Source organism: Olea europaea, chromosome 15 (genome assembly GCF_002742605.1).
Source record: "Olea europaea var. sylvestris chromosome 15, O_europaea_v1, whole genome shotgun sequence".
Taxonomy (NCBI): Eukaryota; Viridiplantae; Streptophyta; class Magnoliopsida; order Lamiales; family Oleaceae; genus Olea; species Olea europaea.
Genome location: NC_036251.1, coordinates 16,821,326 through 16,834,036, shown reverse-complemented (window position 1 = coordinate 16,834,036; position 12,711 = coordinate 16,821,326). Strand labels below are relative to the sequence as shown.

The following is a 12,711-nucleotide window of genomic DNA, read 5'->3' as shown; positions in this document are numbered from 1 at the left end:
AAATTTGAAAAAATCATGTTTCCGTGACACGGACAAGTACCTCCGTGTCACGGTGATATTCTCGACATTACATATGTCATTCTCGACATTTGAACATTTCATTTGTCTAGAATAACATTTTATTTTGAACATAACATTTCTTGACATTTCAAAATATCGTTCTCGACATTTTTAAGTCAACGAAAAATATAGTATTTATTGTGATTTGACATGTATACTTTTGAAATAAATATGGCATGTTATGTGTCAAAATTTTATTCGCCAATAACAATTTTGCAAAAATGTCCATTTTTTTGTCTTAGTGTGGAATTAAAAATTGTTAATAAGGGTATTTTGGTCTAAATTTTTTCAAATTGGACATTTTTGCAATGGTTTGCAATAATGGGCATTTTTGCAAATGACTAGGTAAAAATGAACATTTGATGAAATTTCCTCTTTAATATTAATTGAGCTGACGTGTGTGTATATATCAATCCGGTTAGTGGCACAGTAAAAACAAGTAGCTCGCAGTTTTTAGGGGACCTTTGAACTTATATTAAGAAATTACAATGGAGGGGGGTGTTGCTAAAATTATATACCGTAAATGCATGGGTATGTTCAAGTAATAAAGTAGACTTTTAAGTACGAGATCGATCCCTCAAAGAGTGTTTTTTAATTAGGCAATTTTTTACTCAATTTTAATAATTGAAAACACAGAATTAGATTTTATATGTGAAAAGGGAAGGAAAATATATTTGAAGATCAATTGAAATAACAATTATGAAAGAGAAGGAAATTTAACTTATAAATGAGTTGGGATTTACAATGTTACTTAACCGTCATTTCTTTAATATCACAACAAATCGAAAATGCAAATTACCTCGTTACATTGTTAGACCTGATTTTCCAAATTTAGTTAATTACTTCTCTCGAACGAAATTGACCTTAATCAATTGGTTTTACCTACTACATTTCTATGTTGATAAAACCCCAACCGACCGCATTAAATTGTGATGAAAATAACTTAATGGGTCACCTAAGGTTTGAAGTATATCTCTATCTCCTAAAAAACTGTAGGCATTAATTATTTTGGTCAATAATGCACAACAATCTCTCAATAGTTACACAAACCACTCAATTCAATCATATATTGGCCACATACATGATGAAAATTTAAGCACAACAATAAATGCACAATAACATAGTAATTAAAACATTAAATGATGAATATTGGCATTAAGGAAACTTATGTCAAGTTACATCATAAATCTCAACATTAAACACTTAGCCCATTGTAAAATAGAAGCACAAAAATGAAATAAAAAAAGAACTCATTACAAAATGAAGGAGATAATGGAAAAATACAAGATAGTGGAAAAAACCGTCCCTTGAATATATTTTTGAAGAAATGAGGGATTGAAATTTTGAATATTCTTTGTAAACTCTCAAATTTTTGCTAGAAATTCTCCCTTCTTCTTGCCTCTTCTCTCTTTGAAAGCTTTTCTAAATGTTCACCTATATGTCTTGCCATTGAAGTGACCAACAAATGGGTATTTAAATGGCCAAAAATCATATTAAGTGAAATTGCGAAAGAGGTCCCAAAATTTACGCAAAATTTGCCAAGTCGGAAAGCGGTGCGCGCACAGGCATTTGTGACGCCCGCATGGTTAGATGCTTTTGGCCTCGGGATATCACAAAGAGCCTCCCGCGCGCGCAGGCTTTCTTCATTTTCTTTTTCCAACTTAGCCGCCCATTTAATTGCACACAAGGCTCTCATCTTTGATCATGAACAACTTGGTCCTCAAATCTTGATTTTCATATCACTTTGGCCCTCCAAAATTGCAACAATAGGCCCCTAAACTTTCAGTACTTGTACACTTTGGTCACCAAGTCCTGTTTTTGTGCACTTTTGGTCCTTTCTCCCTTCCTTTTAGCTCTTTTCTCAGCCAATTTGGACTTTTGGCCTACAAACACCATAATTACACAATTATAAATAGGAATCCACTCAATTTCATCAATAATTAGTTCATTAAAGTATCTAATAAGTATGTAAAAACACACTTATCAGAGGGCAAAACCCAACCTCCACTAATACAATAGATTTCTATATTCTACTATGAAGAAAAATATATAATGAGATGTATGGAAGACAGTTTACAACTTCAGCAGGATAACAGTCTGTTTGTCATCCTCCAGTCGATCTGACTGAGGCCATAGCCCATTAATCCATCGTCCTTTAAATTCTTTAGGCCTCAAAAATTTGAACTATTTTTCCTTGTATGCCACAATGGCAACACAATCTGCAATTTTATTCCCATCCCTCTAAGTCTCTGCTCGTGCTCGCATCTGCTGGATAGCTTCTAATTCATATTGAAGATTCCACGGTCCTTTATTTCTGTGATAAAGAACTCATAGAAACCCCACTCACCTGCGGCCTGTCTATCCCTATTTGATGTGCTATCAGAATTCAATTTGACCCACCGTGACCGAGGTTTCTTCCACAAGACAATAACAGGTTTGATTCTGCTTTACTCAAGTTCTCAACCATAAAATCAACTCTTTTAGTAATGGTCCCATTGCTGTTAGCATCATTCCTATCCACCCAAAGAAACCAAAAATGAGCAAAGGCAGAGCAGTAAGGAAAGTACCTGGGCCTGAGGGTTTATTTTGCAAATTTTCGATGCTCACTGGCACATAGATGCAATACTCACCCTAAACTATTTTTTTTTAACACCTCATCTACAGATATCCAGCCATTCCAAAGTCTCCATGAAAACAGAAATTTTGGGGGGTATATATTGATTCCCGATTTGCTTATGGGAAGATTGTATAATCATTCTTCTTCGAAGTTCTAAGTGAGTCCAGGCATGAGATAATTGAAAATTCTCCTCATATGGTTTGTCAAACCAGCTCCTTTATTTGCAGTACCATGCATGCAAGAACTCAAATACGTAAGCTTTTTTAGAGTAAGCTTGAACCACCTTATTGCTGAAGGGTCCAGACGACCATTTCTCAAACCAAAACGATATTTCCCATTCTCCCACCTTCCATGTGACGTCCCGAGATCTTTTTCACTATTATTATTTTTAAAAAAATAAAAATAGCTCGAGTTGTTACCAACATCTTCTTTATCTAATTCAAGCGAAAATATCACTTTCATTAAGTATTGAAAATGCATAAAAATAACTGTTAAACAATGTGCACAAAATTCAATATGAAGATGTTCTTCAAATAAAAGTTTGACAATTATATTTTCTAGCAAATTTTACTTGGCGACCCTATAAGCATCACTCGGTCAATCTTTCAAGCGTCCAAACTACTCGTTCACATCTGAAATGTATTGTAAGAATGAGTATTTTGAAAACACTCAGTAAAATACGTACACATTCTTATTCACATGATATAAATATAAAACTGACATAACATACCAACATTTTTTAGATTTAGAGTTCAAGGAATGTCTTAAGAATCCACACATCTTGTAGGATTTAACATCTTTGACCAAACGGTCCATCCCGTAGGATTTAACATCTTTCACCTAACAGTCCATCTCGAAGGATTTAACATAGAGTTCAACCCAAATATAGCGTCGACATATTGATGCCGAGGGTGAGTAGATCGCGATGGAGGTGGATCTGTGGATCTGTAGTGTGCGTGCGGTAGTGGTTCGACAAACTGGTGTGCGTGTGGCGTGATTGGATCTGTGGTTGGTGTGGTGTTTGTGGAATGGTGGGTGTGGTGGTTACGTGCGATGGTGCGAACTCGTGTGCGTGAGGCGGTGGTTCGACGAACTGGTGTGCGTGTGGATCTGTGGTGGGTATGGTGGTTATGGAATGGTGTGGGGTGGGTTTTGTTGGCTATGGTGGCGATAAAGGAGGCAGTGCTGGCTGTTGGGTGGATGTCGTGCTTGTGGAATGATTTGGGAGTGGTGCTGGCTGCGTTGGCGGTGCTGAAATTTATGACCGTGACTGTGACTCTCAATTGGATAGGTAATCTAAAAAATTGTGACCGAAAAATTAATAGTGACCAATAAATTCACTAATATTTGGATATATGATCTGAAAATTGTGACTGTGACTCTCAATTGTGACTCACATTAATGAAATTGTGATCGAAAAATTAATCATGATCAATATAGCCAATAATTTGCAATAAAAACGATCTGTGACCTAAAAAATAATGGATTTTGTGATCGATAAATAATCCGTGACCTATAAAATTTTTGGATTTCGTGATTGATGAATAATCCATAACCTATATCGTGATCGAAAATATTTCTGTGACCTATAAAATTTTTGATTTGTGATCGAGAAATAAGTTATGACCAAAAAATTTGATAAGTTGTGACTAAAATTTAATCTGTGAGTAATTAATGAGATAATTGTGACCTCAATATATTTAATTAATAAAATGTATATTTAATAAATTAATTTAAAAAAATTTTAAAAATTTGATTTTTGAAACTTTAAACCATTGTTCTTAATTTTGAAAAGGGGTATACTTACCTTCTTAGAAATGAATTTTTCCCTTATTTTATTTGCTAAGCGACCCATATTAAATTTAGGCCCATATGAAAAATAGTAAAAAAGGTCGGGGTGCTACATTCCAATTCCACCCGCTCCCCAGCTTTTATCAATCTCTACCATACTGGAGATCCTTGGCATGGTATTGGGCGTTCATCGCCATCCCCACAAGGAGTCTTAGTTTCTGAATTTCCATCATAATTTGCAATATGTAAGAATGAAAAATGTTGAATTTGAATTTTTTTCCCTTTCAGTCGTGTAACAGATACGACTTACGAGTAAGAAGATATTAGAAAACAAGTGGCTTTGCTCAGATGACTTTGTAGTATGCTAGAGAGATTCCCAAAAATACAAGTGAGAAGAAGAATATTTTCTTTAATTGTCTTATGTCCTTTTCATTATCTATCTAATTTGCTTTACTTTTATAGTAGATAGCTCGATTTTGAGATCGAAATTCATTTCAATTTATCATTATTTTTATTTTTTTGTTGTTGCATTTAATCAAATATGATAGATTGCAGGTTTTAGGTGTCTCTCAATTTAAATTTAGCCTTAAAAGATTACAACCAAATACATATACCTCAGTATAGTCACCTTCATAAGTGAATTGATTTCACAATAGTCTTTATAGAAAAAATGTTGGTAATATATCGAATAAATTAAAGAGTAAACATACATACGTATTTCTCTAGTTGTACTCATCCAACTCGATCAATCATTTAAGGTCTTTAGTGAGTAAATGTAAATATAGGTCTAATGAGTAAACATAAATACGTACTTATCCACGAATCCAACTCGACCAAAAATAAATATGGGTCTTAGTCGGTGAGTAAATATAAATACATATCTATTTATTCCAACAATCATTAAATGGTGAGTAAACATAAATATGCATTTATCTACTTGTACAAATTGATCAGTCATTTAAAACTTATTTATCATTATTTTATCTTTTCTAACTCAACCAATTGGTCAAATCGCATATGTTTGCGACCATTTTTTCAAAAAATTATTTTCAACTACATATCTTTCCATAAAATAATCGAAAAAACTCTTATTTTTCAATCACTACTTCAAGACACTTTCTTGCAAAAATGCATGTCATACAAAATTAAAAAGAGCCCACTAAAAAGTCAAAAATAGCCATTTATGAGCTACATTCCATGTGGGGTCCACTTTTTAATTTATTCCCCGTTTGTTTCTAGTTATTTGTCCACTAAAATGAAAATATAACTGTTATCCATCACATTAAGTCACCATATTTGACTTTTTATCTTTTGTGTGAGCACGTAATGATTATATTTTTTATTTTTATTTTTATATTAATGTGTATCAAACGGGCCTTTTAACTGTTATAATCACTGAAATCACTCGGGCAGGGCTGGGCAGGCCAAGACCTTGAAACGACGCATATTTGGTAAAAGTAAAGAAATCATTACTCTTTTTAGTTTTGGTAATATTTATATTTACATAAAATTATTCAAATTCCCCCCCTTTATGTTCGCATGTAACAGAAGTCTCTCTCTCTCTCTCTCTCTCTCTCTTCACGTACAAGGAATTTTGTCTGTAAAGGACTCTTTCTCCGTGCAAAACCTGCAGGCACACCTAAAACACTTTTTCGAATAAGGTAGTGTTTCTGTACATAAGTTTGAAGCAAGTTCTGGAACTTAATCTTCTCAATCTTTTTGTAAGCCCAAACTGCTCTTTTTTACGTATTTGTCGGCGTATATGTATATATTGGTTAATTGTATGTGCGGCTAGATCCTACTCCTTCCAAGGTGCGTGAGTATTGCATGTGATGTCTCTCTATTTAATGTTTACGCTCGTGATTTTTATTGATATAGCCGGTTATAAATTTATTACGTAGGAAGAAGAGAGAGATGCATGTTGGTAATACTTCTTTGAATTCTGTAGCCAGTCGAACCAGAGGCCAGTTGGGTAATTTTTATAGAAATTGGCACAATGAGACGAAGAAGAAAAGGGCTCAAGAAAGTGTTAGTAATGGTGGCAGAGATGAAGGTGTGACCATTAGTGATAATTCTGGTGGTGTGGGTGATAATGAGGATTCATACTTTGTGAATCCCAAGAATGATGAGATTTCTCGGACAGGGGAGAAGGTTTATGAATGTTCCAGTTCGGAGATTTTGGGGAAAAGGGCTAAAAGAAAGGGAAATAGAAATTTGGATGAAAGGGGTAAGAATGATGGTGCTGATGACAAGCCTATTATTAGTGAGAATGTTGTCTCCAATGTCTCTCGTTCAAAATCCGGGTCCAAGTCAATTCCAAATGAAGGAAGTGTTGCTGGTAAGAAACGCAGGTTCCATAATGTTGATTACGTTGTATTAAGGGTTGATAATGGGAGAAATAGTGGAGTACGAGGTAGAGGAAGACCCCAAGTTGAACCTTTGAACAAGGGCAAGAATGTGTCTCCAGATGATTCAGTTGATTTAGGGAAATCCGTGTTGTTTGATGATTCAGAAGATTCAGAGAAGTCGATGAATGCAGAAGGATCATATTTAAGGGATAATTCTAGTGATTCAGGGATGTTAGAATCTAATTACAGCAGTGTAAATGATGATGATACTTTTGACGAGGACAGTGATGAGGACTATAAGATTGTATATATATCGAGCTCTAGTGATGACTCTCCTGATACTGTGAAATTGAGCAAGGAGGAGAATGATGAGTTCATCTTGGGTAGTTTAAAGAAGAGAAAATTTTCTGGCTTCCAAAATTTGGTCAATTGCAAGAATAAGTTTGATAAAGAGAAAAATTTTATTGCACAACGTCCACGTCCTCGTTGGATTTCTAGGTCTTCAAAGGAAAAGCTTAAACTTAGAAAGTTTAGTAGGCCACTTCCTGTCTCAGAGAGTAAGGAATCAAACTCTTCACTGGAGGTGGAGTCTAAATCATCAACAAAGAAGGAGAGCTGCAGTACTAAATGTTTGCAAAGAACTGGTCAGAAAGGTACAAGGAAGGTGGGGAAGTTTGGTAAGAAAAAGACTAATGCAACAAAAAATGCTGAATCGATTAAGACATTAGTTGATTTCATTGAGAAAGAAGCAGATTTAGCCGTAGAAAATTTAGATCCTGTTGATTATAATCTGAAATCCTTGCCATTGAAGTTCAGATTCGAGGATGAAGAACCGTTTCCTGAGGTGAAATCAGAATGGGAGAAAGAAATTGATTCTCTTTTCTGTGATTTGAACATGGGACTCAGGGAGAGTGAGCCTGTCTGCACGAATCCTTTAACGGTAATTTCAGCTCTTTCTTGATTTGATTTTAGGCGACTTTAATCTTGTGATGTCATTAGTTTCATTTAAATCGTAGTATTACTAAATTTGTTTTCCATTTTTGTGTTTGTTTCTTTCTGAATTTATTCTGTGGTGTTAATCAGAATTCTATTATCACCTTAGTGTATATATTTCTATGTAGAAATGGACTACTACTTTGGTAGGTATTCTAAATGTAACCAATTATTTGGTCCATTCTGCAGAAATTGGAAGGGATATATATTATCATTGATAATTGTTTGTTTTCCTGATCTCTGTGGTGAATCTTGTGCAAGTTATTCACTTTTAGATGCTAAAGTTATTTTGCTGAAAAAAAAATTAAAAAAATAAAAAATAAATAAAACCTGAGACCTTGTCTTAGTACATTAGCTTTCTGTGAAGTGTCATGTGTAAGCAAATTTCTTCCTTCATTACTCTGTCTTCCCAGCCTAACCAACATCCAGTAGGACTTTTTCAGTGAAGTGTTTTTGATTTTATGAACCTTAAATGAACATTCAATTTCCTAACACAGTGATGGAATTCATTACATTTTTAGGCAAAGCAAATGCGGATTATTTCAAAAGATATGAGCAACTGAAAATTTTAAAAGGCTAATCCTTAATTTATTGTCAAAATATATAGTTGATGATTTTGGTGCTGGAATATTCTTTTGAATTTTCAAATCTTCTTTCTCTGTCTTTGATCTACCAAAATGAAGTATATGTTTTCTATCTCTTTTTTCATTCTGTCGTTTATTAATAAGACATATGGCTGGAGATGCAAGTTACTCTTTGGATGATTGCTCCTCAAGATTATATTCAGAGGTTCTCTCATTACATGAAATATTCACATGCAATCATGTATTCGGACACCCTTCAGCTAAGTTTTGTAGAATTTTCTCTACAACACTTGTTATTGTCCATGAAGGTTGCAAAGATCAATGTCATTATTGTTGTTTTAAGCATGAATTTTTTTATTATGGGTGTGATATTACTTGCTGGCCTTTTTTGTTTCTGGATTCTTTTATCTCTTTTTTTCTGTTCTGAAATGTCGGGAGACAGATGGATAATGCAGAAATTCATTTTTCAGATATTGGTGTTTACCTTACGTGTAATTTATCTAATAGCCTAATAGGCACTAATTTTAGCTTGCTGATCTGCAGATTGGTGATGGTGATAATGACGACATCATCCCCAAAGATATTAACAGCACTCCGGCAGCCTGTTGTAGTCGAGGGGAGCACTATCCTCTTCTTGATGAACAGATAGGAATTAAATGCAAATATTGTTCCATTGTGCTTCTGGAAATTGAAGATGTCTTACCACCTTTTGTAAGTAATGAACTTGGCCCTCTAAGCTTAATAAAAAGGTCCTCATCATTAATATCAGTGAATCTATTTACTAAGTTCTCTGGCCTTTTGGGTGCTAGCCACTTTCAGATCTCTTATGCAACATCATTTTTTAAGTTAGAATATACTTCAATATGAGGGTTGTTAAGGGTACATGCTAAATTATTCAGTCAATGCCATTTGTATTGAATTTGGCCCCATGACATTGTAGTGTACGATATAAGGATTTTGTGGTTGTATAGATCTGCTATTACTCAAGTAATTTGATTTTTGATTCGTGAAATCGGCAAATCCACATATAAATGCAGAGCCTTGGAGTATGTTTGAGCATAAGCAGATGTTTTTTATTAGACATATTGTTATGGTTAGATAATCATTCTTCACGTGAAATTGTGGAGTTTTTAGCTTATTGACTGTTTTAATAGCACTAGAGCTACACATATAAAGCAATCTCTAGTAACCAAGATTAAATGCTTAATATAACAGCTGCTGAGGTAAACCCTGGCTTGAAAGGATCGTACCAGGCATTGAAAAGTTTTAAGAGTTCTCAATTTTTTGACCTAAATCTGCATTACGAAATCAACTTTTGAAGCTAATTTTTTGTTTAAAAACATTTTGAGATGTTGCTTTGTTCTTATTTTAAGTGAAAAAGAGGTTATTTGATGGTAGTGTAGGGATACTTTTATAATAACTTATAAAATTTCAACTTTAACTCTCAAATATTATTTGTCAATAAGCAAATTATTTATACTTCAGACAAACATGCACACTGTCCTCTCCAATTTTTAACATCTTTTTTGGCCAGTTCGCAGCTTAGTTTGATTTGCATAATGTAAGTGTATCTTGTGCAGTATACGCCACCTTCTGGGAGACCTTCTGGGATACAGGAAAGGAAAGACTTTGGTGAATCACATAGCTGTATCTTCGATCAGTTTCAGTTTCGTGACCCGGCTTGTGGAAATCCCAGTTCTTCGTCCACTCACGACGGAGACACAGTGTGGGAATTGATTCGTGACGCTAAAAGAAAATTGTATCCACATCAACGGCAAGGGTTTGAATTTATGTGGAAATCCATAGCTGGAGACATCTTCATCAAGAAACTGAGAAGACCGCTTTCTGGTGATGGAAAAGGATGCATTATTTCACATGCTCCTGGTACAGGCAAATCGCTACTCACTATAGTGTTCCTCCAAGCATTCATGAAACTCTATCCAACATGCCGACCAGTAATTATAGCTCCCCGGGGCATGCTCCTCACCTGGGAAGATGAATTCAAAAAATGGGGTGTTAAGATACCTTTTCACAATTTGAATACAGCGGAGTTATCTCCGGAGGAAAATGCTTTTTCTGCTAAAATGGTTAGCCAAGTAGGCTATCATGGGAGGAGCAGAGATTACTTACGTTTAATTAAGTTGTACTCTTGGGTGAAGGGTATAAGTGTTCTAGGAGTCAGCTACACACTGTTTGAGAAGCTTGCTGGAGAGCATCGGGGAAAAGGACAACATGATCAAATCAGGAATATACTGCTTAAATCTCCTGGCATTTTAGTGCTTGATGAAGGACACACCCCTCGCAATGACCAAAGTCTTATGTGGAAGGCTTTAACAAATGTTGCTACAAACCGGCGCATAATATTATCTGGTACTCCTTTCCAGAATAATTTTGAAGAGCTTTACAATACACTGTACCTAGTTAATCCAAAGTTTGCCGATCAGATCACTGCTGATCAGATCACTGGAATTTATCACAGTTGCAGGAGGGGTAGGCCAAACAAAAACGTTGCTCGGGGAAAATGGACAAGTTTGACAAAGTCTATCCGTAACACTATGGATGGTGGATTAATGAACCTTAGAAAAATGATTGACCCACTTGTGCACGTACATAAAGGAACCATTCTTCAAGAAAGTCTTCCTGGAATGAGGGATTCTCTGGTTTTCTTGCGGCCAACTGAACTGCAAAAGTCTTTACTGGAAATCGCTTCAGAAGAACCAGTCTTTCTTCATATGGTTCGTGTGGTGTCCTTGATATCTGTCCACCCTTCGTTGGTTGCTGAAGAAAGAATGTTCTCTGCTCATAAGAGGAAGCTAAAGGAGATTGAATCAAAAATTGATGCAGGAGTAAAAATGAAGTTCGTCGCTAAACTAATCTGGCTAGCTGATGCACTTGGTGAGAGGGTGTTGGTCTTCAGTCAGTTTATTGATAATTTAGTCTTTATCAAGCATCAGCTTCAGTCACATTTTTCTTGGAAGGAAGGAAGAGAAGTGCTTTACATGGACGGGAAACTTGATCAGACTCAGCGTCAATCTTCCATCAATGCTTTCAATGATGATTCGAGCGAAGCAAAGGTGCTTCTTGCATCACAAAAAGCTTGTTCTGAAGGTATAAACTTGGTTGGGGCTTCAAGAGTTGTATTGCTTGATAGTGTCTGGAACCCTGCGGTTGAAAGGCAAGCCATAAGCCGGGCATACAGGCTTGGTCAGAAAAAGGCTGTTTACGTATATCACCTTATCACATCTGAGACCATGGAGCTCAAAAAATATGCTTCGCAGGCTCAAAAGGATCGGATATCACAACTGATTTTTTCTCCTTCATATGGACTGACTTGCCATAGTGAGACATCAAAGACTGTCACTGAAGATAAACTCTTTGACGCACTAATTCATGATAAATGTTTCAGTCACATTTTTGAAAAGATAATTCACCAGCCAAAAGCATCAGATCTGATGGATACTTTTGGTTTTGCGGATCTTTAGTAACTCCATAATGATATTCGTGTTTACATTCAACAATTTTTGCTGTCCAACCTGGTGCAGAATGGTACATTGCGCACTTCAGCTTCATTCTATACAAATTGGAAGATTTTGTCATTGTTCTTCATTTGAACTTTCTTCACAAAGTTTGTATTTCTATACAAAGGGATTAATGGACATTCATTGAACTTTTGAATGGCATCAGCCTTTAGATTTTCAAGTAATAGCCCTCATTAGGGACCTGATCATTTTATTCGAGTTACTATAGTGCATCAAGCTTTACATATGCAAATTAAAAACACTGTGAATTCGAACATTTAGTTTTGTTCTACACATTTTTTAGACTCCTATTTCTATGTTTTGATGGCAAAAATGCCTTTGTGCTTTTGAAGAATACAAAATCTATGAGGCTTCAAGGTGAGACTTAGTCACACATTATTATTTATTGAAATTCTCTCGAAATGCTAAGTGAACAATTTAGTGTAACAGGGAATCATCTTATACCCCTACTGGTTGTTCCAATGTGTGATGCATTCTACTATCAAGCATAAACAAAAGAATTTACGTGTAATATAATCAAGTCTATACAAAACTTAAAATTGCAGAAATTTTACTTATTGTACAGTTTCAGAATTATACTTATTTTATAATGGCAGCTTGCATTTTGTTTTGAGATCACTGGTTAATGTCTGTTTTAAGAGAAATAATTCTCCAAGGACTTCCAACATGTGGCACGTTTGGCCAAGTTTACAAGCAATTAAATTTTGCTTTATTTAGCCTCAGAGAATTTACTACTTTAATCATACTTACAAAAAAATAAATAATAATAATAATAAATA

At 35.1% G+C, this 12,711-nt stretch overlaps 1 protein-coding gene across 1 annotated transcript; it reads left to right on the top strand.

Annotated features, from left to right (window-relative positions):
• The first annotated feature begins 3,730 nt into the window (after positions 1-3,730).
• LOC111411307 (SNF2 domain-containing protein CLASSY 4-like) lies at positions 3,731-12,134 on the top strand. Its single transcript, XM_023041849.1, has 6 exons — positions 3,731-3,925; positions 4,768-4,827; positions 6,017-6,129; positions 6,370-7,756; positions 8,937-9,104; positions 9,974-12,134. Exons 1-6 carry the CDS (start codon positions 3,731-3,733, stop codon positions 11,873-11,875), a joined length of 3,825 nt encoding a protein of 1,274 aa, XP_022897617.1. The 3' UTR covers positions 11,876-12,134.
• The last annotated feature ends 577 nt before the right edge of the window (positions 12,135-12,711 follow it).

Bases quoted from the DNA above. Each gene is read 5' to 3' on its own strand.
- LOC111411307 (XM_023041849.1), top strand. From the start codon at position 3,731: ATGGTGCGAACTCGTGTGCGTGAGGCGGTGGTTCGACGAACTGGTGTG. The intron at 6,130-6,369 runs GTAGTGTTTCTG...TTTATTACGTAG, and splicing joins AAAACACTTTTTCGAATAAG to GAAGAAGAGAGAGATGCATG. The intron at 9,105-9,973 runs GTAAGTAATGAA...TATCTTGTGCAG, and splicing joins AAGATGTCTTACCACCTTTT to TATACGCCACCTTCTGGGAG.